Source organism: Eptatretus burgeri, chromosome 10, assembly GCF_056783735.1.
Source record: "Eptatretus burgeri isolate ZD-2024b chromosome 10, Ebu_testis_v1, whole genome shotgun sequence".
NCBI lineage: Eukaryota > Metazoa > Chordata > Myxini > Myxiniformes > Myxinidae > Eptatretus > Eptatretus burgeri.
Window position 1 is genome coordinate 7,348,958 of NC_140970.1, and position 27,822 is coordinate 7,376,779.

Consider the following 27,822-nt stretch of genomic DNA (forward strand, 5'->3'; position numbering starts at 1 on the left):
TGATAATAAGGCCATTGTTGAAAGTTTTCATTCACACTTAAATGGGGAATTTGCCCTCATAAATGTAAAGTTGTTTAGATCATTTGAAAATGCAGATGGTGTGTGGTTTCCATCACGAGGTGTGGCTTCGCCACACTCTTTCCTTTTGTGCGTGGCTTGGTATTTGGCCTACCGAATGGGTGGTCTCAACCCCCTGCCACTCCCCAGTCATGAAACATTCAGTCATGAGTCTCTGTACACTCATTGTTTTAAAAATGATCTTGCCATCTTTCATTGTACAAGCTGGAGAAGACTAATGGAGTATCCACGCAGTCATTTTTGTTCCAGCTTTTTCAAGAATGTCAAACATTTGCACCACAATGAAGAATACGCTTTCCACTCTGATCAATGAAGAAATTCATTTTCATTTTTCCAAATGCATTTAACTATCAATTGTGTGTATTTTATTGCAAGCAACCCATTTTTAAGCCCTTCTCATTGCCAAAATTCTTACGAGTGTTTCCACAATGAAAAACTAATCTTTATAAAGATAGATTTGGTCTGAATCAGCAGGAAAAATAAGGACAATCAATTTTCTCAAACAAATGTCGCGAGAGCAATGCCAACCTCTGTGAGAAGGAAGGTGAAGCACGTTTCTGGCATGAGCCCTTCCTCAAAGTAAGAGAGAACGTTTTAAGCCTCCACTCTCTCGGTTTGAATAAGGGCTCATGCCAGAAACGTCGCTTCACCTTCCTTCTCACGGCGGTTCGCATACCTTTCTCAACATGTATTTGAGAAAATTAATGGTCTTTATGAGTGTTATCTATCCTCGACTGGATATTGAAAATTCTCCAACTTCTTCAGTCCAACTCCATTTTTCTCAAATTTAACTGATTTACATTAACTTGGCTGTAAGACACATAATTTTTTTTACATTCACATGTACTCCCCCCCCCCCACCTTTTCCCACACTGTTGCTGCCATCACCACCATACAATGAGGTTCCTATGCCAGGTAAAGTATGTTAGAAAAATTACACGTTTAAAGCTTTTATGGTGTTGTAAAAAGCAAATATTGCCTCTAGGATGTTAATGTGAACATTACCACCAACCTCAGGTCCATGTCTCCATCAAGCCAGAAACACAGGATATTGGAAAGGTTTCCACCAGGGCTTGAGCCCATAATAAGCACTGTAACTGCTTCAATGGTGGACATCCGAAGACCCAGGGCAAGTGTGAAAGCAGCCAGTGGCATTATTCCAAATTGGCAGAAGCAGCCAATGGCCAGTCCTGCTTTCCAAGGATGCTGTTTTGGAGGTAATATTGGAAATAGAGAAGAATATCAAAGTCAGATACTGTTGTTTTTTAAAAAATAAAGGCTGCCACAAACAGAATATTGAGTTGTAACAAAAATTTTCACATCCTTCTACAGATTAATGTTTTAAAATGTAGCAATAAAATAAGTAGCGATAATAATAAAAAATAAAAAGCATCTGAAAATGCAAAGCCCATCTGCGTCTGGTTTGTATTCGAACTTCTTCTTCCGTATGCTAAACATGATGAAAACAGCGAAAGACAATACAAAAAGATTGACGATTTTAGGTGATCATGACCTTTTGACCTCAAAAGCAATCGGCTTCAGTGACCCAATATGCAAACCCTGCTCAAATTTCAAGTCAATCAGAAGGAAATTGAAAATTTTGTCACCTTGACCTTTGACCTTGACAGAACACAGGTGACACTCAATGCATTGGGTCACTGACATATTCATATTTTATGCAACCTTAATCTTTGACCTTTTGATGTACAAAAGGTCCAATTTTGAACCAATTCAATGACCCAATTTGAAAATTCTTAAAATTTCAGGTCAATTGAATGAAAATTGATAATTTTATGTGACGTTGACCTTTTGACCAAATTATTAATTTGTCTTCTCCATATTCTCATAATAAAGCTAATGTTGAAAATTTTATGACAAAAGTGCAAATGGCAAAAAAGGTACGGCCCGACCAGGCACAGAAAAACACACAAACACAAACACACACGTGATTGCAAAACCCTGTCTCCGGCTGTACGGATGGGCTAATATTTATTTATTATTAAAATTTGGAGATTGAAGTAATGAAAGACATAAGAATATTATTACTACTACTACTACTACTACTACTACTACAACTACTAATCCGCATGTCCAGCTAAGGAGTGTCCTTGGGGGGTAAGACACTTTTGCATTTTGTTTCCTTGGGGCAGGAGGAAAGTGAGGCGAGGGCTGAAATTTTGAATTTTGGCCAGGGTGCCGGGGATAGCTCGCCTACTCTTTGCAAAGGACACCATGGGATCTTTAACGTCTACCAATTAAAGTTGGCAGATGAGATGCGCAATTTAACGTCCATTTGAGGGACGGTACACACACACACTGATGAATTACCCTGCCTGGGAAACACCAGGATGACAGTTTATAGCTGGGCCGAGATTCAAACCCAGGCAAGTCAGCGTCTGCTTTTGGATGGGGGGTGATCTGAGATGGTGGTGATCAGCTGTCTTGAAGACTTGGAGAGAAGAATGAGATTGAAGAGAATGTGGAAGTTGATCCCACAGATAGGAAAAAAGATAGTGGAGGTGAGCAGTGATCCTACATTTTGGGAGCTTTACCAGAAGGGAGTTGATGGTGAACCTGCAGAAACCTGGGGAGGGGGTATAAAGCACGGAAACAGCAGATGGTGCAAGACCAGAAAGGAAGCAGAAGAAGACAGAGAGACCACTGATGTCTCTGCGATGGGAAAGTAATAAACCCATCGACCCAGCTTAATCTCGGGAGATTCCAATGATCTTGAAGGGTTGGCTTCTACGGCGTCAAGCTGAACAAAGTGTGAGGCAGGGGCGCCAGCCCAGAGGGGAGAGCAGGACTCAATCAGGCTATGAATGAAAGCTTTGTATGTGGTTAAAAAATGATAAACATTGTTGAACATTTGTCCCCACATATTGCTTCTTATTGGTAACCTCGACATTCCGTTACTTCTAGTCAAGTCAAGTCACTTTAACGTCATGGGTTTAAAAAAACAAGGTTAAGAAACAGCCTTCTCGCTCTATACAGCAATATTTATAACAACAGAGAAGCAAATTTCCAACATTTAACAATTTACATGTAACACAATTTATATATAACACAGAGTATCAGTATAATCCAATTTAGTGGCTATTTAGGATGCGGACAGCCATGGGGGAAAAAAACTGTCCCGAAACCTGGTGGTATGAGTCCGGAAACTACGATACCGCCTGCCTGACGGCAGAGGTAGGATCAGTCCGTGTGCAGGATGAGTGAGGTCTTTTATAATGCAAAGGGCCTTTCTGTAGCAGCGGTTAATGTAGATATCCTCAACGGATGAAAGCTCTTTACCTGTGATTTTTTTGTGCAGTTCTAACAATCTTTTGTATGGCAATGCGATCCTGTGCAGTGGAGTGACCTACCCAGACTGTGATATAGCCTGTCTGTATGCTTTCAATGTGATCATCATTATCATCATCATCATTTTAGGGCCGCTTCCATGCTTGCTTGTGTAAACCGTGGTTCACCGAAAGGCTGCTTTCCAGGCTGCACTCTCCCTTGCTCGCCATCTTGTTAGGCCTTTCACTCTAAGATCATCTCTCAGCAACACATCCCATGTTTTCCTTGGACGGCCTCAAGCTCTCCTTCCATTTGTCGGGGCGCACATTTATATTTATACACCTCCTTACAAACGACCTGACCACATCCTTTCCACATGTCCAAACCATCTTAATCGACCTCGATGCATAACCTCACGAATGCTTTCTCCACCTAACATATCTCTTAATTCCACATTTGATTTCCTATCCTTCAGTGTCACATCACACATCCACCTCACCATTCTCATTTCATTTCGTACACACCTCCGTTCAATCCTCCTTTTTGATCATCCATGTTTCACTGCCATACAACATCCCGCTTCTAACGCAAGCTGCATAAAGTTTCCCCTTTAATCTGAGAGAGGTCCCTTTCGATGTCAACCGGGGTAACTCCCTCAACTTCCTCCAGCCACTTCTAATTATTGCATTCACTGCTGCCTCCACATCACCACCTGCACCAATCATATCTCCAAGGTAACAGAATTTATCTACACATTCTAGAGATATTGTTACGAATCTGGAAGCCATTTGCACACAAACAGCCAGAGTCCCCGCAGTACAGTTATTTCTATAAATATGTGTGTATAGTTAGATTCCATCCCCTGTGTCTAATGGGAATTTCATGTGTACGCTGCGAGTTATTTTGTAGTTAGTTTTTTTTTATATTCCCCAACAACATCCTGCTTCGTTCCGCCACCCAACCAAACCTTCGCGCCCCGACTCCATTATCCACGTGTTTTTGGCTGAAGGCGGGGGCGGAACCTCCATCGCCTCAGATCAAGGCTCCGCTCCGAAGAAGGGCAGGGACGTTTCCCCCAGCCAATGGACGAAGAGCGAGCAAATTCGAGGCGCTCCAGCCAATGGGAAGCCAGAAGGCCAGAAACAACTACAGAGCCTCTTCAGGGGGCGGGCCACCGACACGCCACCCGTCCAATGGGAGGTTGAGTTACCTCAGGACGGATCCCTCCCACCTTGCAGGAGGGGTTGAATAAATTGTCGGTGCGATTCATCTGTCTCGTCTGGTCTGCTGGCCATCTTCCGTCTTGGTGCTGGCTGACGTCTGCCGCTTCGTCTTGGTTCCTTGGCGCTTGGTGCGAGGTTGTCTGTGTGGGTTCGAGTCCCACCATGGTGGTTAGAGCATCCGATCTTCCCAAGCCCTTCCACAAGAATGCCGAGCTCCACAAGGGCAGGTCGGCAAGCCGTGCGAACGCGGCCACGTACCAGCAGAGCTCTGACCCTCCAGTTCGCCCATCCTCCCGGGCTGGAAGTCCGAATAAAGGCCGGCCGGCTCCATTTTATTTTGGTGTGTGTGTGTCTGTGGTGGTGCCGTCCCATAAGTAGAAATTGTATAAGTGTTGATTGCTCATTGTACATTTTCCTGCATATTCGTGATTAAGTCTGCTCTGTGTCTCCCTTCCCGATTATTGTAAATAAACCCCTGTTAAATGTTCCAGTTTGTTGCCTGTCGTTTCTATCATTGACCCAGCACGGTGCGGTCTTGAGAAATAGTGAGGCCGTTTGTGCCGTAAGTTGTTATTTGGACCGGCGCGGCTTTGGTAATTCCCGCTCGGTTACGCCAGATCCGATTCGGTAACAGCGACTCGGTTCGGACAAAGCCGGCCGAGGGTGTGGCTTCCCCGGGAGTTAGATGGCATGAGGACTTAGGTAAATTGGAATAGACAAGTGGACCCTACCTCACGCCATCGAAATATTGGTGACCACGGTCCTTTAAGCGACCCGTCGACTCCGGAGTTATCCAGGGTGACGACCTTCCAATTCCGGTACGTTCGGTGGGAGACGGCCCAACTGCTCCGTCTAGCGGTCATCCTCGCCACCGAACCCGGCATCACAACAATATATCCCCATAAACTAACCTTTCCACTCTAGCTGGAGTCACTTGTTTACTTGCGCACACAGCACATTTGAAGTCATGAATCACCTGCAGTCTACTCCTGATGCCACTACACCTCTTGAGATCCCCGCAGAGGCAGGATTTACACAATATTGAATTGCTACAGACAGCACAGGGCAACCTCCCTCTTTTTTTTCACACTTCCTTCTCCCACACCACGAATCAATACTTTGTTTTCCCTATATTCACTTTCAATCCTCTGGCCTCCATACCCTCCTTCCATACTGTATATTTACCCATTACCTCTTCCACACTGTTGTCTATCAGCACCAGGTCATCAACATACAGGGGTTCCCAAGGTAAGCCTCCTCTAAATTCCTATGCTATAGCCACAAGAACCATGATGAACAGGATTGGACTCAAGAATGAACCCTGATGAACACCCACTTTCACTTCAAAATCCTCACTCTGCACTCCATTTACCCTTAAAGAGGTTTTTGGACCATCATACATTGATTGCTATGACGACCCGAACTAACCAATCCTCCACACGTAACTTTCTCATGAACCATACCACCACTTCCTGAGACACCCTATCAAACGCCTTCTCCAAATCCACAAATATAAAGTACAGTTGTTTATTCTTCCCCAGATATTTTTCCTGCAATTGCCAAACTATAAAAATTGCCTCTATCATGCCTCTTCCTGGCATAAAACCAAATTGCATTTCATGTATATCAACACTCTGTCTTATCAATTTATCCATGACTCTCTCTACCACTTTCATTCCATGGTCCAGCAACTTCAGACCCCTATAGCTGCTCTGAACTAAGGCATCACCTTTCCTTTTATAAATATTAACCATTACACTCTTCAACCAGTCATGTGGGTGCAGTGTGCAGTGATTAAAATTCACAAGTGTGGAAGTGTGCAATCCAAATTTCCTCAACCATCTGAGAAAGTACAGGCACTTTTGTGCTTTTGTTATGACGGATCTGGTGTTGTAGGACCAAGTCATATCATTGGAGATTTGAATGCCTAGAAATCTGAAGCTGTTCACAACCTCCACAGCTGCCTCACCGACGGTGATAGGAACATGGCCTGTGTTATTCCTCCTGAAGTCAACAATAAGTTCTTTCGTCTTGCCAACATTTATGACCAAGTTATTGTTTTGGCACCACACCGTCAAATCCTGCACCTCCCACCTGTAAGCACTCTCATCATTGTAAGTTATCAAAGCAATTGCAGTGGTATCATCAGCAAATCTAAGTATACAGTTAGTGTTCTACTTTGCTTTGCAATCATAGGTATACAAAGAGTGGAGTAGTGGACTCGATACACAGCCTTGTGGGGAACCAGTGTTAAGTATGAGTGTAGATGAAATTGCATTCCCAACTTTCACAACCTGTGGCCTACCCGTTAGAAAATCAAGGTTCCAGTTTCATACAGAGTTGCAGAGACCGAAGGCCTGTAGTTTCATGACAAGTTTGGAAGGAACAATGGTATTAAATGCAGAGCTATAATCAACAAATAGCATTCTGACACATGTGTTCCGTTTGTCAAGATGTTGTCAGGCAGTACGCAAAGCCAGAGATATCGCATCATCAACAGATCTCGTGGTTTATAAGCAAACTGTTGTGGATTGGTGGGATGTGGGGATGTTATAGTTTATAAAAGACATAACCAGTCTTTCTAGACACTTCATAACTCGAGGTGAGCACCACTTGGTGGTAATCATTGAGACCTTAACAACACCTTTGGTATTTTGGGCACGGGAATGATCATGGATTTATTAAAACAGAGGTACAAATTGCCATGGAAAGTGAAATGTTAAAAATGTCAGTAAACACCGTCACCAGCTGATCAGAGCAAAATTTTCGGACACGAGATGGGACACCGTCCGGCCCCGGTGGCTTTAAGAGCCTGAACTCGTTTAAAGGTTCGACTCATGTCGGCCTCAGATAATTTTAGCACAAGGTCCTCGGGGGAGCCAGGGGCCCTGAAGGGTAGATCGATGTTATTCACCTCAAAACGTGCATAAAAGGTGTTCAACTGATCTGGAAGATCGGCGGCTGCGCTGGTGATACCCTGGGTTTTGACTTTGTAGTCCGTGATGGATCGCAGTCCCTGCCACAAGCATCGCACGTCGGGTTCCTTGTACTGTATTTCCATTCGCTCGCTATAATCTCTCTTTGCGGCCTCAATGGCTTTTACCAGGTCGTACCTTGATTTCATGTACAAGTCTTTGTCGCCCAATTTAAACGCCATAAGTCTGGAGATGGCGATGGTTCACGAGCAATGTACATGGTTCGCCTTTTTTATTTTTTGACCTTCGAGGGGACGCCACGGGAAAACTGGTGGAAATCGGGAAAAACGTATATGATGAAAGTTGCAGTACTCGAAGAGCACTACTTGCATACCAACTTTCATTCGAAACAGTTGAAAACCCTAGGAGCTCGATGCCCAATTTATTGATTTTTTTTGACATTTTCTAAGTTCATGACCTTGTGACCTTGACCTTGGGACGAAAATGAAAAATCCAGCTCCGTGGGGCTATGAAGTTGCCATTGGGCTAACCAAATACCGAAACCCCTGCCAGATTCAACAAACCCCCTTGGAGAAGATGTAACTTGAAATCGGCTACCCCCTAAAAACACGTTTTTGGGGCGTGGCTCCGCCCATAATGGGCGCACCACGCCCATTCTCAGGAAAACACAACGAGATCATGATATAAACCTCCCACCCAAATTTTAGCAGGATCGGATCAAAACCCACGGAGCTAGGCTCGGGACAGACAGACAAACAAACAGACAGACAGACAGACAGACACACCCATAACGAATATAGTGGTCACTTACTGACTCGTGAACCAATAGTTTGAGCGTTCAGCTTATAACGGATGTCGCGATTGAGCCAAGGTTTTTGATTTGGATATGACTGCACAGTCATTGAGGGGATGCAGGAGTCGACATAAAAATTGATGTGTCTCGTCACCGATTCAGCAAGCTCGTTCAGATTGGAGGCAGGGTCATCGAAAATATTCTAATTAGTGGACTCGAAGCATCCTTGAAGTCCGGCTCCATTTTCCTCCGACCAGCGCTGTATCATCCTCACTGTAGTCTGTGTGCTTTTAAGTTTTTGTTTGTATGCAGGGAACAAAATCACCGCTGCGTGATCTGCTTTGCCAAAGTGAGGTCTGCACAGTGAACGGTAAGCTCCTTTGATTGTGGTATAGAAGTGATCCAGTGTTTTGTCACCTGTTGTTGGACAGGAGATGTGCTGGAAGTATTCGGGAAGCACTTTTTGGAGGTTGCAATGGTTAAAGTCCCCTGCAACAACAAAAGTTGCTTCTGGATGTGCATCCTCTTGCATATAGATAATGCCATGCAGCTCAGTAAGTAAGTACGGTCGAGGCGTTGGCCTGGAGTTGTATATAGACTGCAGCCATGATAACAGAGCTAAACTCTCTCGGTAGATAGAAGGGTGGGCATTTTTCTCATCAGACATTCAAGATCGGTTGTGCAGGTTCTTGAGATAATGTCCACATCAGTGCACTGAGAGTTGTTGACAATGAAACACAAAACACCTCTTCCTTTTCCTGCGGATGCCATTGTCCTGTCCAACCGGTGCACTGTAAAGCCATCTCGTTGAATATTCCACACTCCTCAGTGCCCAGCCTGGCAGCCTGCAGGTGCACAAGTGCCTTACCACAGTGACCACAATACTTGTTTAATTTCAGTTGCCTTTTACCACAGTATATACATTGACAACATTTCTAATTATGTGGTATATATTACTGATCCATAACATGTGCACAACCCAGATGGCTCTCACCATTCCCTATACACATAACAATATTTAACAGAGTATAGAGCCCAAAACAATAGTTGGAAGAGAACAATTTGGTGCAATTCCCTCATCTTTTTGGAGAAATCTGTCAGATGTGCAGAGCAACCAATGTTCAGTAACCTGCAACGACAAATTGCTAAAAAATATTTTTTTTATCAGGTTTTAGCGAGAGCTTTTTCAGAGTCAATTGTGTTTGTGCTTAAAATGGTTTTTCTTGGGTTTCTGGATTGGAGGCATATGAATGGTTATGATGATAAACATTATTTGAATAGTTTATGATAAGCTGTTCGACAGGATTGAATAGAGCTAGCACACTTGTGTTTGGACTGTCCAGCCTGGGTTTGATTCTTGACCTTACTATAAACTGTCGAATTGATGCATCGCAGGTAGGGTGTGACATCAAAAAGTATGCCATCGGATCCCTTAGAGGGACTTTCAGCTGGGCGCCCAAGGTGCTCGCACTCATTCGTAGATGTTCGAGATCTCACAGTGTCTTTCAGGAAGAATAGGCGAGTTATCACCGGCACCCTGGCCAAATTCTTAATTCCTGCCACCTTCATCAGCTGAACATCAGGCCTTGTAAGCCAGTTCGTGAAGGGTTTGGACCAAAATCCTTCCCCAAGCGATCCCACGATAAGGCAAGAATGTTTGAAGCCATTAAATAAGTAGTCGTCATGTTTATAATTTGGGCAAAAAGAGGTTTCTTACGTTGAAGGGGTGGAATGGGGAAAAACAAGTGGACGCTTTTGGTCTGCTGAGTGCTGCGATACTGTGTGCTACCTCCTTGACCGTTTTCTCATTTAACCAGGAGCGATTTTTTTTTGTATACCTTGTCGAGGCTCGTGTGAGAGCTAACACACAACGCACAGCAAGGGGGGCATGAGACAAGAGGGGCGGGAGTGGGAAGGACAAAACAGTGGGGAACAGAGACAATAGGAGATCTGTGAAAGGGAAAGGGATGGGGCGGGGAACACGGGGTATACAAGATGGACATTACAGGGACATTCAGGAAGGAAAGCAGGGAATTTGAAGGAGGTGTGTTTGGGTGGATTATCAGGGGTAGAAAAGATCAAGGATTTGGATGGGGGATGATAAGAGGTGGTGGTGAACAGCTGTTTTGAAGGCCTGGAGGGAAGAATGGGATTGAATAGAGTGAGGGAGTTTATTCCAAAGGCAGGGAAAAAGAGGAATGAAAGAGTGGAGGTGAGCAGTGATTCGTGATTTTGGTAGTTTTACCAGAAAGGGGTTGTTGGCGGACCATAAGCACCCTGCGGAAATGTGGTGGGGACAAATTGCAGAGAGAGCAGGGGGGGGCAAGGCTCGAGAGGAGACGGCAGAAGACAGAAAGACCACCGACCTGCCTGCGGTGGGAGGGTGAGAGGCCCAAAGACTCAGCCTCATTGCGGGAGATGCCAATGATCCAAAATGCCTTGGTTTCCACAACGTGAAGCCGAGAAAGGTGGGAGGCAGGAGCACCAGCGCAGAAGGGAGAGCAGTACTCCATCAGGCTACAGACGAAAACTTTGTAAGTGGTCAGGAGCTCAGGTGGGCCAAGGAAGGACTTTGCACGACGGAGGATTTCCAGTCGGTGACTGGCTTTGGAGGCGAAGTTTGAAATGTGGCTTTCCCAGGAAAGGTCATGGCAGATAGTAAGACCCAGAAGCTTGAAAGAAAGGACTTCTTCCAGAGGGTTGTTGAGAAAGTGGATGGGGGAGTTTTCTAAACATATTGAACTTCAAAGTTCACTAAAACTTACTACCAAGACCGCCAGGTGGTTTGGATGGACTTTAAATTGTACCGAATGTAACCAAACAACTCCAACAGTACAACACACATGAACTTGGAAAATAATTTGAATCCGAGGTCGCAAGGAAAGGTGTCCCTGTTGAAAGACTTACGATTGAGCATGAGCGAAAGTCACGTGAAGCAGTGGTGAAATCAATTACTCTGAATCTCAAGAGCAATCATACATGCATAGAGTATAAAATTGTCATGAAGAAACTGGTTATAAAGATTTGTTTTTAGGATTAAAACAGCAAGGGTAATTAAATTTAAGTTACGGTGATATAAATTTAAGCCCATTAAACGTGAGACATGCTTAAAAGATCATAATTAACACTACATTTCATGAAACAACTTTTTATGAGGCTATGTGAACCGTTGGTTGTATAAAGAAAGTGCAGTACCAACCTTGAGGTAGTAGAGCAGCTTCATCCACCTCACACTGCACCCCATTGAAAGCATGATTAAGGCAAGCAGCACACTCAATACAGTTCTCAACACTGACGATAAGACTTTCATGGCAGCATTGTCTGGACATTCCTCCGTAACATTAAGACTCAAGAAAGAATCATTACAGGTAGTTGTGGTCACTCCAGAACAACCATCAGTAGCACTGCGCAAGCAGTCATGTAGATTGTCCTCCATCCCTATTGCAAAAGAAGGAACAAAACAACTATGGTAAGATATAAAAAGTATGAATCATCCATATAACTGCATGTGTGTGTCCGTGCGTGCGTGCGTAATTGACACCTCTCACACTCCTGAAGCCGAAGAAGCGGCATAAAGCAACCAAGAAGGGCGACGCAAGGTGAGCGCTTTGCCGTTTCAAACCCCTCTCCGAGTTCCTCAACAACTATAAAGACGTTCACACACGGTACACACATGAGAATCCCAATGCTACAAACCTCCTCAGCTGCCGGACCGGTTTCATCGCTTATTGGGGAATCATCAGCGACAGTGCAGACAGCAATGCATACCAATGAGGCTCCCAAGCATGTACCACATGCAAACGTCAAAAGCAGTCAATATCTAAATAATAAAGAAAGACCCACACACATCTCTCACAGTTTAGTTGATTCAGTGAGAGCTGCTTGGCTCTTCCCTCCATTCACAGGTGAGAGATGTGGGTGGTACACACATATATATATATATATATATATATATATATATATATATATATATATATATATATATATATATATGTATACATGCACACACAGACAGACAGACAGACAGACAGACAGACAGACAGACAGACAGACAGACAGACAGACAGACACACACACACACACACACACACACACACACACGTGTGTGATTGCAGCCAAAACAAATATGCAGCAATATCTTTGGAACAAAATGTTCTTACTTTGGCAGAGTTGAAAGCATTTTTGGGGCTCTGAGTCACCATGGAAATATTGATACAGTAAGATAGGTACGAGCAGTACTGGCGGTCCACGGATGCTACGCCTACTAACACGCCTGGTTTTCCAAAGGTCATGACAAGAGGCCGGTTCCTTGCAATCTGTTCTCTCCTACATTGTGTAATTGAGGATGATCCCCAGCTGGAAAAGACCCACCCAGTGTTCAATTATTTTATTGAGAAGTTCAAGCATTACTTTGTTCCAGATTGTGAACTTTCACTTGATGAGGGAATGATCCTCACTAAAAAAAAACTGTTGTTCAAACAGCACATAAAGGACAAGCCGATCCCTTGGGGAATCGAGACTTTTTGGTTCACGAAAAAGTAAGTGACCACTATATTCGTTATTGGTGTGTGTCTGTCTGTCTGTCTGTCTGTCTGTCTGTCTGTCTGTCTGTCTGTCTGTCCCAAGCTTAGCTCCGTGGGTTTTGATCCGATCCTGATAAAATTTTGGTGCGAGGTTTATATCATGATCTCGTTGTGTTTTCCTGAGAATGGGCGTGGTGTGCCCATTATGGGCGGAGCCACGCCCAAAAAACGCGTGTTTTTAGGGGGTAGCCGATTTCAATTTACATCTTCTCCGAGGGGTTTCTCGAATCTGGAAGGGGTTTCGGTATTTAGTTAGCCCAATGGCACCTGCATAGCCCCACGGAACTCGATTTTTCATTTTCGTCCCAAGGTCAAGGTCACAAGGTCACAAACTTAGAAAATTGTGAATTTTGACATAAAAAATCATACGACTGCCCAAACTTTGAGAGCAAGGATGACAATATTTTTTATGCATAATTTTGAGGTCATTCCCCACCTAAAGTCTTGAAACCATTTTGCTCTATCTCGAACACCTTGCCCGTGGCACCCCCTTCAAGTTTGTTTTTATGCTGATTTCATCAAAGTATTGATAATTAATCCGAGGAGTGCGAAATGCCATATAGCATATATGACATAATATTGTTCCTGGAATGTTCCAGAGGAAGTTTTGCACCAAAGGTCATAATCCTTGACCTTTGACCTTTAAAGTTCACAAAGGTCAAATTTTCAAAGTTGTGCGAATCGAACCGGGTTTTCGACCTTCTTCGACGAACTAACTCCAATAAGCTATAGCACGTATCCTGTTTCCTTATTTTAATGTCCTCAACATTGTTTTGCAACCTTTAAAGGTGATGCAAAGGTCAAATTTTTTAAGTTGTTGAACGAAACCGGGTTTTCGACATTTTACAGCTAATAACCTGTCACTCGTACCACATCATGTTGATCATTTTTATAACTTGATCAAACATTATCACATTGTCTCATCCTTGACTTCTGAAACAATCTACATCGTCAAATACCGCTCGTGAACCATCGTCGTCTTTAGACTTGTCTATTTTGTGATCGTGAAAATGGGTACGTAGAGAAACTATGTCAGGAACTTGTAGGAGATTATCAATATACTGGAGCAACATTTGGTAATCGATGCTCAACAGAATTTCATGACGAGCGACCACTGAAACAAGATGCTCACCACGATGTAGAAAAGATTTCTCAATTGTCACGCACAGTTGTCGTGCGCCTGTTGCACGACATTTGCGCGATGGTCGCATGACCGTCGTGTGACCGTCGCGCGACCGTCGCGCAACAGTTGCATGTGCCAAAAAAATCTGTTTTGTCACCTGAACGTCGCGCGACATGTATGCGAACTCCAGGCGAAGTTCATCCCAAATTTCGCCGGGAGTTCGTGGGACATTCGTGCAATATTTGTGAGACATACGCAAATGTGTTTTAGTATAAATTCAGTGTGATTCCAAGTGAAAATTATCGGTTTTATCGCAATTTGGTGTCTCCAACTTGTCGCGAGCTGTCGCAGCCCAGTGAGATACAGGCTTAAGTTGTCATTGGGACCGACGGACTTTGGTAATTCTGTTCGGTTACACCGGACCGAGGTCACTAGAGCGACCCGGTTCGACAGAGTCCGTCGAGGGTGTGACTTCCCCGGTAATTTGACGACGTGGGTACTTAAGTATATTGAAAATTGGCTATTAACCCTCCCCCACGCCGTCAGAGAATTGCCGAGCAAGGTCCTTAAGTGACTCGTGAACTTCAGAGTTGTCCGAGAGTCACGACCTAAATTCCGGGTGTTCGGTGGGAGACGGCTCTACTGCTCCCCCTAGTGGTCGTTTATCGCCACCGACCCCCGGCCCACAGCAATATCACCTTTTGCAATAAAGTCTTCTTGAGACATGAGTAAAATGTAGCTGATGTCCTTTAAATAAATGAGTTTTCCCACTACGGCATGCAGTGACAAAGATGAATATTTCAAAAAACATTATCAATGTTTGATATTAAGGGCTGCACAGATGTTTTCTTCATAAGGGGTCTCCCATTTCTCACTAAAGTGTCAAGGGTAAAACATGGCCAAAATAATTTACCAGCCAAGAAGTCAATGCTCACCGAACGTCGTGCAATTCACGTCTGAGCGAAGTCCGAGAGGAACAGAAATCGACACAGGTGAGTTTTACTGGCAAGAGCGACCAATATACCAGCAAACCAAGCAAGATAAAAATCACACCAGAAAAGTCAGAATTCCTGCGATGGAAAGGAGGGTATAGATCAACATTGAGCAGAATATTCAATGACTCATAACAATCTTTCATTTCAATCTGTTCTTTCTTGTGCCAAGCATTGCAAGCACAAGTACTTTACCTTGTTCTTCCTGCACATCATGTGTGGAATGTTGCTTTTAATGAGGTTGATTTTATCATTCGTGATTGCAATGAGCTAGTCGCTCTGGTAACGTACGCAGACTGTATTGCATTCCAATTTAGTCATTATGGATGACATCATTCAATTAGTCTTGATTATCCACTGTTTCAGAGTATCCATTACTGTATATGCACTTTCAGGGCTGCCTGGATAGCTTAGAAATATACCACTAATGCAATCAACTCTGACATTTATACCCTGGGTTCGAATCTTGACTCAGCTTTATAAGGTCACTCTGGTGGTTGACATGCAGGGGGATGCATCAGCGTGTGCAGGTGGAATCATCAGCAAAGAGGTAAGCAGGATTTTCGAGAAAATCAGAAAGATCATTGATGAATGTGAGGAACAAGAATGGGCCCAAGACACTGCCCTGGGGCACTCCAGCTTTAACAGGGAGAGATGAGTGGATCGTGTTTAGAGTTTTTCACCTTAACTATGGGAGTGGAGGAAGTCAGTGATCCATGAGAGGAGGTGGCCTTGGATGCCATAGGCAGAGAGTTTGGACAGCGAGGCCAGGCGCCAGAATGTATTGAAAGTTTGAGATATGTCTCGAGAGATGGCCCTGATTTCATGTCTGACATTGAGATCCTCCATCCATTGATGGGAGAGTAGAAGCAAAATGTTCAGGGAAGAATGACCAGGTCTAAATCCAATGCTCTGGAGAAAAGGAAGGATTTGATATCACTGCAATGATAAGATTCCATGACCTTGCTTACAATTGGAAGCAAGCTAATAGGCCTGCATATAAGGGGATCCGTTTTTGCACCACGTTTGCATATTGCAGTGATGTTGACTAACTTCCAGGCAAAGGAAAACTGACCCAGAGAGAATGATTAGGTGAACAGAGCAGAAAGAAGATGAGCAAGAGCAGCAGAGCAGGTTTTCAAGACACATGCATTGAAGCCGTCTGGGCCTGTTGCAGAATCGGAGTCGAGATTTGCCAGAAACCTCTCCACATTCTCAAATGAGAAAGACAATATTCAGAAGCAGTTAGGGAAGGTGTGGGGAGTTGGGTACACAAGATTTGGAAGTAAACACAGAATTGAGGCATTTGACCTCCTTATGAGCAGAATCGGTAGTAAAATATTTCAGCTAAATCTGACCACTCACCGTATTAGTATGATCATGCATGTCACTTTATTTTCATCCTCTTACTGCCTAATGTGATCATGTTTCTTGCAAAGCAAAAGCTAGTCACTTCCCTGGAATCCTTTGCAGGACCAAGACATTCCTTTGTCAATTTGAGCATGTAATGGTGTACCACATCTGTCGTGTACTTTTCATCGGTGCCAACTTGTTAGTACTTTTACATAATGAACTTTGTTCCATTTATTTGTCCAACCAATGGCAATAGTATCTGCGATCACTAAGGCACGGAGTGGAGCTGGCTGACACACACACACACACACACACACACACACACACACACACACACACACACACACACACACACACACACACACACACACACACACACACACACACACACAATGCAGGACTGTTAGATGAGAAAAACACAGCCACATTGCTGGTACCCATAGTGCAATCACTTCCCAGGGCAATCTGGGTACCAGCGATGTTACAACTATTTTCCTCCTCCCCATGGGGATTGTCTGTACTCTTGTGCTTTAAATGCTGAATAGCGAACAAGGAAGCAGCACTTACCTTTCCAAGAAGTCTTTGGTGTGACTTTGCCAGGGTTTGAATCGCCAACTTCCAGATGCCCAGCAAACACTAACCATTACACCACCAACTCTGTTCCACAATCACTGCAGACCAATGGTAAAGTTTGCAGTAATTTCACAATCATTGTGGGCAGGTCATCAAATCTGTGCTCGTCTCTACCACCACTCCCATGTCACATTTGTTATACCTGAAACTCTTACCTTATTACCCTCACCAAGTATGTTTGATGCTCCACGTTAATTTGTTCTCTTTTCTTGAATGTGGAAAGGTCTTCCAAGTCTTTCTCATGTTTTCATGTTGGCCTTTAAGCAGTGGTCTCACTGATTTCTACCTCTGAGTTGTTCTACACCTTGCTAAGACCTTGTCTCCCATTCACATCCAACTTTACTCACGCTGTGGTACATGTTTCGGTCCACCTTATTGCCCTTAACCCCACTGTGTCTGTTGATACTTTGCAGGATGTAGTTATCTGCTCTCACATGAGCCTTGACAACATAATTTTAATAAATGCAGCATCATATATAACTTATTTAAAACATCAAAATATATTGAAGAACTTATTTATGACAGACAAGTATCGTTTCACATTTCTATTAGCAAGCACGAACTACATATTTGCGATCACAAAGCGATCGCCAAGGGAAAGCCTCCATCCCAGGGGAGGCTAACCCTTGGCACATGATCCAATGATGGCCATATTTTTTTCGGACCACCATATGACGTTGACCATCAACATTTAGACCCATGACAACAGCTTGCAAGACCCATGACCTTTGACGGAGACCCAGCTTTCTGACACTGGGCTGAACATTGTGCTCCAAAATGCCTTGGTAATCTGATTTCATGATGCCATGCACACATTCAAGGCACCCAGTGCCAGAGGCAGCACAGCAACCCCAAAACATCACTGAACCTCCTCCATGTGTGACTGGAGAGAAGGTATTCTTTTCTTTGAAGGCTTCATTTTGTTTTCTGTAAACAGAGATGATATGCTTTACCAAAAAGCTCTAATTTGGTCTCATCTGTTCATACGACATTCTCCCAGAAGGATTTTTGCTGGTTCAGGTGTGTTTTGGTGAACTCCAGTCAGGCTTTCTTACGTGTCTCTCTCAGCAGTGGGGTCTTTCTGGGTCTCCTAACATAGAACCCCCTTTTCAGTAAGTTCACAACGGATCATGCGAGTTGAAACTCTCGTACCTTGTGTCTGAAGGTCAGCTTGAATCTGTATGGCAGTTGATCGAGGTGGTTTTTCCATCATTCGAACAATCCTTCGCTGCAATCTTCGATCAAGTTTTCAATTGCGGCCACATCCAGGGAGGTTGGCTACAGTGCCTTGGGACTTAAACTTCCTGATAGCATTGCGTGCGGTGGACACAGGAACATCAAGGTCTCTCGAGATGGACTTGTAGCCTTGAGATTGTCCATGCTTGGCTACAATCTTGTGTCTGACCTCTTCGGACAATTCTCTGGTTTTCTTTCTTTTCTCCATGCTCATTGTGGACACTCAGTGACACAAAACAGCAGAATGACTCCTTTTCTCTATTCAAACTGGTTGAATGAGTGATTTTTATATTGCACGCACCTGCAACTCACCGAAGGTGAGTTCAATTCCAAAGTAAAGGAGAATCACCTGCTTGAAATGTAATTATTTGTAACAACTTCTGAAAGGTGCCAATAATATTATCCGAGCCATTTTAGGATTTCTGTGTCAAATAAGCTGAGATTTAGTAATATTTTTCAGCTTTTTTTGTTTTGTTCCACTGCAAACCAAAGAAATACGTATGTGGATACCAAAATATTTTTTTAGTTTCAACAATTATCTGGAAGAAATGGTGCATTATTTGAAAAATTGCAAGGGTGCCAATATTTTTCGCCACAACTGTATGTCCGTATTTTATTGATATGTATTTGTATTGTACGTACTTTATCGATGCATTCACATTTTTATACACGTACTCACATTCTTAATAGTACCTCCTTTATCGACGTGCCCGCATTGTAATTGTACATACTGTACTTTATAGTTACTTGATTGAAAAAAAAGAAAAGATAACATGTAATAGCATGGCCTACATTTGGAATGATATGCAGACAGACAGACAGACAGACAAATGGACCCATATGCAGTCCCCACTCCTCTGGCGAGGATAATAAAGAGGATGTCATGATATTAATTGTACACAAGATAATGGCATTCATCCTTTAAAGTTTAAAGTGTAACATATATTTGAAGTCAATACTATCACAGCATATTTTACCACAAGTTAACAAAGACCATTAAAGAATAACTAGTCGTTTTCTTCTTTTTTTTTTTTCCAATTGTTACCCAAAATGTATTTTTATTGGAAAAATAACAAAATACAGCAAAATGATTGGACGTATTTCCAATGCATCATGTTTAAACTGCCTTGTTGCCATAACCACGGACACCATGGAATAAAACCACCGTTGTCAAAAAAGTGTATCAAATGACAATGTTATTGCTAAATATCACAGATTACACGTCTTGGTCTTTTGCCATAATCAGCTGCATTCTTATTTCCTATTTTCACCATTTTGTTAATTTATTTATGTGTTCTGCTCTTAGATTGGAGCATACTGGGTAGTCAAATATATAGTGACAAAACTGTACTTGGTGTAATCGTTTCACATTATCTATCTCGCCTGTGATTAGTTCCCCCCAAGCCAAAGTTTCGGGGTCATTCACGTACATATTACGTATGCAGCATGGAAGTACTCACCATTAATGCACTGTGAATAAAAGGAATATACAAGAGAACAAGAAGATACAGTGAGATTTAAGTTGGACAAAGGTTTAAGATAAATAATAATAAAAAAAGAACAAAGAATATTGGAAGGAGATAGATTGTGTTGGGGGGGGGGGGTGGAGGGGATGTAGCGAACACGTGGAAATGACGTTTCTGGATTGGGTATCAAATGCTTGTGCACAGCATTTGATAATTATCACCCCTTACAGTAAAGCAGATGGTGATCTTAGTGGACCATAAGCCATGATATAACATAAGGCAAGTACAGTATCTATTTGGCCCCTATATCTCAGTTTTATTGTTACAGCAAATTTAGAAGGATATGGATTTTTGTTTTCCAGAAATATTACAAAGTTCCCTCATATAGTGATCTATATATAAAAAGAGCTGAATCTCAGCGTGCGTCTGTCTGTCCTTCCTTCCGTCCGTCCGTCCGTCCAGCCACGTGACTATATCTCCATTATTTGTGTACTATTGGAATGGACCTTTCAACGATTTAGGCTGCTGAGAGCCCTTAGAGTTTAGACCTTTGAAGACCCTGAGGAATCTTAAGAAGCAAAATACCTTGAAGACCCCCAAGACAAGACCCCATAGACCCACAATACCCTGAAGATGCCCAAGACCCCCAAGATAAGACCCCATAGACCTACAAAGACCCTGAAGACCACCAAGACCCCGCCCAAGGCCCCTCTAAAACAAAAAGCCTAATACCCCCAAGACAAGACCCCCAAGACCCAAAAGATCCCAAAGACCCCATAGACCTATAAGACCCCCTAGACCCTGAATACCCAAATATACCTTGAAGACCCAAAAAGACCCCAAAGACCCAAAAGTCCGAAAAGACACAAAAGATCACGTAGACCCAAAGGTCCCAATAGACAAAGAAGTCCTAAAAGATACCCAAGACCCTTTAGACCCCTTCAATCTTAACACCATTTTGACCCCTTATACCCTTCATACAGATTAGACAGCTTGGACCATTGACCACTTAGACCACTTGGGCCTTCTTTTTCACAAATCAAATTTCAAATCGATACAATATCAGCAATATTACAAATAAATTTGGAGAAAATAAATGTTTGTATTACGATTGGTGGAAATCATGCCAACACAGCAAATCTGTGACGTCAATCTCTGCAACGACGTGTGGAGAGGAGAACATAGCGCGCTGAACCACACTAGTCTGTGATGAAACAAAAGCACCCAGTTGGGAAAATTTTGCTTGCTTGTGTCATCAGTTTGCAGAAAACATCAGGTTAACAGCAAGCTCCAAACAATTAGTGTCTCCATGTTTAAAAGACTTTTGTAACAGGTTTTGAAGCATCAAGTTTGATAGACATGTCATTGTGGGGATTGAAGTAATAAAAAAGGAAATAATAAAACCCCTCCCCCACCCAAGTGCTTCAGTAAAATGCCACCTCTCCACAAAATGCATGTGAAACTAAGTCCACTTGTTTGTGTTGGTGCCATCGGAAAAGCTCCTTGTTTGTCTGAAAAGTTTCCTGAAGCCCATCACTGCCTCTTTTATTTTACTGTGGACCAATCATCTGCAGCACCCTGTACAGAGCGTCGGTGCTGCCGAAGCAGTCTCCTGGGATATTGGGCACAATCCTGGACAGGTCACCACTCCGACACAAGATACTCGAATGGCTCAATCATCCCAGCAAGCTGGCACTCATTTTGCCCACCTCGGAAGGATGACAGGCTGAGTCAACCCCACCTGGTATTAATTCAACAACCAAGCGGGATTTGAACTCAGGACCCTAGGATCCCAAGCCCGCCACCCTAACCATTAAGCCAACACCAGGCATTTGTACAAACGATTTGTCATCAATTTACATATTTGTATTTAAAGATTGGCTAACCAAAACTGTTTTCTTTTGGAAAGGTGCTGGCATAGGGTTAGCCCGCTGGATTTGAAACTCTGATTGGCAACTTACTCCAATGGCTACTTCTGCATGTCCAAGGCTCAACCGCCCCCCCCCCACCACACACACACACACACACACACACACACACACACACACACACACACACCACACACCACACACCACACCACACCACACCCCCCCCCCCAAAAAAAAAAAAATTCAGAAACAATCTTCAAAAGAAAACAATACAATAGCAACCCACAAACCTCAAAAAAGCAATATTTGGCAAATACATTTTATAGGCCTGATTGCAAGCAGATCCTGTCAACATTTTATCACCTCATTAACTGCAGATGACTCATTTCCACATTCACGTGTGCATAAAATGAAATGAATAATACAGGGTAGATGGTACTTCATTAAAATTCAGCAGAAGTGCTGCAGAAAATTGTGAGATGCAGGACGAACAACTTTCAGGATTGGCAGAGAATCCTTCAGGTCCCCTCAGAAGATGGTCATCAAGTGAAGGAGCACCGTCAAAGTTCATCCTTCATCTGGAATCAGTAAAATAATCGGTAAACATAACGATGCGTTTAACATTTATAAAATCAATGGGAGCCAGCAATGTCTAGTTGGTATTGAATAGCTTAATGACAATTTGGATGGTCAAAGAAAACATTTTGAACAATCAATACAGTTTTTTTCAGTACCTAATAATAAATGCTGTACTTTCAAAACACAGCATGACAAACAGTGGAAACTTATTTCCTCCACCACCGAAGGTGAAGGAGGTTATGGTTTCACCCCTCTCTGTCGGTTTGTTTGTTTGTTTTTGTGCAGGATATATGAAAAGGTTGTGGACGAATCCAGATGAAATTTGGTGGACAGGTTGGGTGTGTGACAAGGACGAACTGATTAGTCTGAAGTTGGGATGTCTGAAGTAGGAAATGGATGGTTGTGAAAAAAATATCTTGGGGATAGCATGTATTTTGATAGATGTCCAATAATTTGGCGAATGTTGCGAAATCACGAAAATGACTGTTAAACCTGAAAATTTCAACTGATTTGCACAAATAAGGTGTAATTTTGTAGGAAATCTGAAAGGGCAGTACATAATTAGGTCGTGACAGTATTGTTTTGCCTAAAAAATATAAGAGTGTGTATGTGTCAAATCCAATTCCGAGGAACATGTTTTTAGTCCCTGTTATTTTACCAGTCCTTCTTTGTCTTTGTCGGGCAGATAAACATTCATCATTGAATGCAGTACAAGAAAAGCATAATGGATGGTGAACCTCTTGATAAGAAACCTCGTTTGAACACTAAACAATGTATATTGTGCTTCAAATCCCTTACAAAAGGAGGTGCTGTTGTCAAGAATCCAACCCAAGATGGCCTTAGGACTGTCATGAATGTATGTAAGAAATGCAAAGATGATGTCTATGAATTATTTTCACCCTTGGAAGACGAAATTCTCTCCAGCGAGATTCATGTGAGCTTCCACAAACTTTGCCGCGCAAAATATACAAGTTCCTCAAACAATTACATGTATGATGATACCGAAGGTCCATCTGCAAGTAGTCCCTCATTGCGACAAAGCAGTAGATCACATTCCTCCAATTTCAATATCCATACTCAATGTTTTGTCTGTGGCAAAGGAGACAAGAAATCAGAAAAATTGACTCCAATTACAACTGGAAGTGGTAAATCCACCAGACAGAGAATTCTGGAAGCAGCCGCCAAACGAAATGATGAAGAGATTCATACTCGAATGCTTACACATTCAGACCTCTTTGCCTTTGATGCAAAGTATCATCGGAGTCGTTATGGACATTATATCAGTGATCGCAACATTGAAGCAGCATGTTCGAAGGCAGCCACATCTGATAAAGAACAGACTTGTCACGAGAAAGCATTCAACGTTGTTCAGAATGAGCTTGAGAAATCAGTGCTACCCCAAAAATTGACTGTGACAAGCCTCTCTCTCCTGAAAGAACAGTATGTCCAAGCATTGGTTGACATAGGGGTGACTGATGCACAACAATATTCGTCCTGGAAGTTAAAGACAAAGCTAAAAAATTATTATGGAAACAGACTAATCTTCGTGCAATGCCGTGGACAATCAGACTTGGTCTGTTCAGGCAACATGACAATTGGTGATGCATTCCAACAAGCATCACACATGGAAACTGATGAAGACATTGAGTTTTCTGATTTACATTCAGCAAAAGATCAGCTTGATGAATATCAGATCTTGCATATGGCAGCAGCAATCCTGAGAAGCAATCCTGTTCAATAATTCATGGAACATCAAGTCTGTAGTCCTTGTGCTTGATCGTTATGATGTCCCCCATTCTGTCAAATATCAAGAAAGACAATGCAGAGGTGGCACTTCTGCAGTTGTAAGTCATGTAATTGCTCCAGACAGAGTTGTGCCACATTACAGAAATTTCCTAAAGAATTCTGCTAACAAGGCAAACCTTGCAGCATTCATATCACAGTCATTATTGATGACCCACCTGGACTGATCAATGGCCAGAGTATAACTCTTGCAGGTGGATTTCCAGAAGCTGAGAGAGTTGTAACCATTGACTCAAATGGAAAAAGAAATCTTCTCCGGCTCTTCAGCACACAAGAAGAAGCAGACACTCTGATGCTTCTTCATGCCATTGACCTCGCATCATCTCATGAAAGGCTGATAGTGAAGTCAGATAATACAGATGTCCTAGTCTTGCTGGTTTACTATCTAAATGAAGACAAACTGCCAAAGTTAACATACATGCATTCTGGACACACTGGAAAAAGAACAAATAGGGAAAGATTTATACCGGTTCATAGTATCTGTCAAAATGTAGGAGAAAATGTAGCACGTGCCTTACCATCTGCACACGCCCTTACTGGGTGTGATAGCACCAGTAGTCTCGACAAGATTGACAAGTAAACAGTCTTCAGTAAGCTAGTTCAATATGCAGAGGATCTTCCTGCTCTGAGCACCCTGGGCACAACTCCTGATTTGACAGAAAACCTGCAGGATGCTCGTCGGTACACATTAGCATTGTATGGAAACAAAAAAGAAATCCAATCGCAACTTGTGTACAACCTTAGATGAGTTACGGTATGAATTTTCTTGCAAGAGTGACAAACCGCATCAGCATTTCCTCCAACTGAGGATGCTTTCCTTCAACATGTGTTGCATGCCAAGTACCAGTTAACTATATGGATGCAATGTGAAGTTTCGAACCCACAACATTTGAGCCCAATTGGTAATGGCTGGAGATGGGATGAGGACACATCTTCCATGCAACCTGTTTACTATGTGAAAGAGGCTGCACCCATTGAATTCCGAGACCTAACTCACATGTACTGTATGGATGCTGAATGCAAGACCTCACTGAAGTGCCACTGTTTGGCATTAGGATTGCCTTGCACTGACTTCTGTTCATGTCTCGGTATGGAATGTGACAACAAACGTGAAGCCCCTGTTGCTGCAGATGAGAGTGACTTGGACAGTGATGATTTTGATTAAATCTCTTTGTGAATTTCATGCAGAATGTTTTGTTAAATATATTTGCTAGTTTCAGTGTTAAAGCAAAAAATATTAGTATACAACAAAATGTAAGATAGCATTTCAGAATAAAATTAGTTAGTAAAATCACATTTTTTCAGTTTTGAAAACTTAATGATTCAGATTTAGCTACTGAGATGATCTGAAAGCAACATACTCTTGATTATGTACAAAATGACATTTTAATTATGAAAATTGGTTGATAATTTAAGATTTAACAGTCATTTTTATGATTTTCCGAAACGGACAAAAATTTCATGCACTATAATTACAAATTCCACCAAAAATACATGCTATCTCCAATATATTTTTTCACAACCATCCATTTCCTACTTCAGACATCCTAATAATCCAAAAAAATATGGTTGTGCTTTGTTCTACCCTGGGGAGGGGTTTACCTATTTTTTTTCCAGCCATGCCACAGCACTAGTATAGCATGATATGTCAAACATGTATTGGACCCGATATGTTTTTGTGGATCAGGCATTACGTGGCGGAGGTATGTGCTCTACCAATGCCCTTCTAGTTTTACATATAATCAACAATGTTAATGTCATTGTGGTGCGGTCATCTATTTCTAAAAGGAGAAGCATCTGTGCGTCCGTCATGCTTTATTCTAAAGGGTTGCTGCTGTCATGAAATAATAAATAAAATAAAATAAAATAAAATAATACGTCAAATAAAATAATGAAATCTGAAAATAATATATTGTTATGTTTGTGGGGTAGATGAAGGAATTTAAGAGGAGAGATATAATCGTATGAAGTTTCTTGGCTCGTGGACGTGCAGGAGACATCTCGATGTAATGGAGTAGGGAAACTTTGAGCTGAAGTGTCACTTAATAAGGTAGGGTTTATGACTAATCACCCCAGTATGTAATCAGCCCCGTGTGAACTTTCCCAACATTTTGTATTCCAAGACTGGCAATAAAGGTGGGGAACACGTCCCTAAAACAACTACAAGCGGGCAGAAGCCCTGCCTTCCCGGGCTTGGATGAGCAAGCCACACCCCAGAGTAAGGTGGGGTGGTGGAGTAATAACCAAGGCACGCATGCGGCCGAGAGAGGATGTTAGTCAGAGGACACGGAGGATCTCACTTTTGCTCTCGGCATGACGAACGCTGCACGATTGTCACGTTTGTGCTGTGTGAATTGGCTCATGTGCTGAGCAAGATGTTGGCTGTTGACGGTTAAGCTGAGCCGTGAAGCGTGTACGTTTCTGAGGAGGGAAGAATAGCGTGCCTCGGGACCTGATCACAGGGACTAAGAAATCGTCTCATCATGTGGGCCATCAGTGTGAACAAACCGGGTGAAAGAGAGGAACGGTCGGAATATTCGCTCGTGAAAAGTACTGCACGGAGTGTCTGAGCCTTGGTGTTGATTACCGCTCACAAATTGCCTGACGTGCATTCTTCCCGCTGTGAGAGAACGACTTGACGCCATTTTTTTGGTCGCGTCTCCAAAGTGCCTCAATTCCACGTTCCATAAAGACCATCTGGACCAAGCTAAGTGCTGAAATAAAGGAGGTATTATTTCTCTCTATTTTATCTGCCCCCTTTTGTGTAGTATTTAAGTCTGTGTGGAGGCACCACAATTAGAATTAAATTTTGGTTACCTCATGCCTTGATTCATTTTCTTTATAATTGTTGGTTTTCCGTTTCATTAAATTATTATTTATTTAATTTGCTTGTGTCCGTGCATTTGTGCCGTCCTGGTGCTGTGCTTAACCGTTATACCGCGTGCGTGCATTAATCTCCGAGTCTCGGCTGTAGGCCTCCAAGGGAGAGGTTTGGCCATCCATCCAGGTCGGGGTTAAACCCCCTGGACACGACAATATGGTTGGAAAGCTAATAATCGACATAATTGGAACAAAAATTGGTGTCCGTTTAATCATAGAATTGCTTGTCTTTCCATGAGGGATGAATAATAATCCAGATTTGGACCTTTAGTGCAGCAGTTCCAACAGTACGACAGCAGGAACCCTTTAAAATAAAGCTTGATGGACACAGAAGGAGCGCACAAAATTATATAATAATACTTCTTGAAGTAATCAAAAATATATAAAAACACATAGAAGGAGGATATGAACAACAACCACGGACATGACGACAGCAGCAGCAGCAGCAATGATTGACAAAACGAGTTTATTTAGCAAGTAACTCCTCCCTCCTTCACAACCCCCCTGCCCCCCAACCACAATTCTACTCCCCATGGGACTTACACTATCCTTGAAAGGTTTGGTCAAGATCAATTGAAGAAGTTAAATATCAACTGAAATCTCAAAATCTACAAAAGCTAATCATTTCAGTTTTTTCATCATAAATCCCTCATGGGGCCCCCATTACGCAAGCCACATTTGGTAGCACTGCAGCCCGTAGGGCTGACATGAATAGCCAGACTCCGGTATTGAGAATCCACCTTCTGCCTCCCCACAGCGAGAATTACTACATCCCCCCACCCACCCACCCCCATATTTTACTCCATAAATTTGGTTGTGACCATGTAAACTGGTACAAAGATCTAACCCTCCCCACCAACCATCCCCCAACACCCCCTACACCACCATGACAATCCCCTTGGGGTGCTGATTATGTCTGCCAAATGTGGTAGCCATATAATGTTTTGTTCTCAAGATTTACAAGACATAAGGCAGAGAAAGACAGACAGAA

At 42.7% G+C, this 27,822-nt stretch overlaps 2 protein-coding genes across 8 annotated transcripts in view; both read right to left on the reverse strand.

The window, feature by feature from the left end:
• LOC147017908 (ileal sodium/bile acid cotransporter-like) overlaps window positions 1–21,705 on the reverse strand; it is a 70,042-nt gene extending 48,337 nt beyond the window's left edge. For 2 of the 3 annotated variants that reach the window (XM_085896989.1, XM_085896987.1), the window contains exons 1-4: window positions 14,957–21,705; window positions 11,857–11,959; window positions 11,515–11,753; window positions 1,091–1,284 (exon numbers count right to left, since the gene is read on the reverse strand). In XM_085896989.1, coding sequence (XP_085753115.1) covers window positions 1,091–1,284; window positions 11,515–11,751 — 431 coding nt within the window. In that variant the 5' untranslated portion in view covers window positions 11,752–11,753; window positions 11,857–11,959; window positions 14,957–21,705. The remainder of the gene's footprint in view (window positions 1–1,090; window positions 1,285–11,514; window positions 11,754–11,856; window positions 11,960–14,956) is intronic. The other variant, XM_085896988.1, reaches the window with a different exon arrangement.
• A 119-nt stretch (window positions 21,706–21,824) lies between these two features.
• POGLUT2 (protein O-glucosyltransferase 2) overlaps window positions 21,825–27,822 on the reverse strand; it is a 54,750-nt gene continuing 48,752 nt past the window's right edge. For all 5 annotated transcript variants that reach the window (XM_085896982.1, XM_085896981.1, XM_085896983.1 and 2 more), the window contains exon 11: window positions 21,825–22,147. In XM_085896982.1, the coding sequence (XP_085753108.1) occupies window positions 22,130–22,147 (18 nt within the window). In that variant the 3' untranslated portion in view covers window positions 21,825–22,129. The remainder of the gene's footprint in view (window positions 22,148–27,822) is intronic.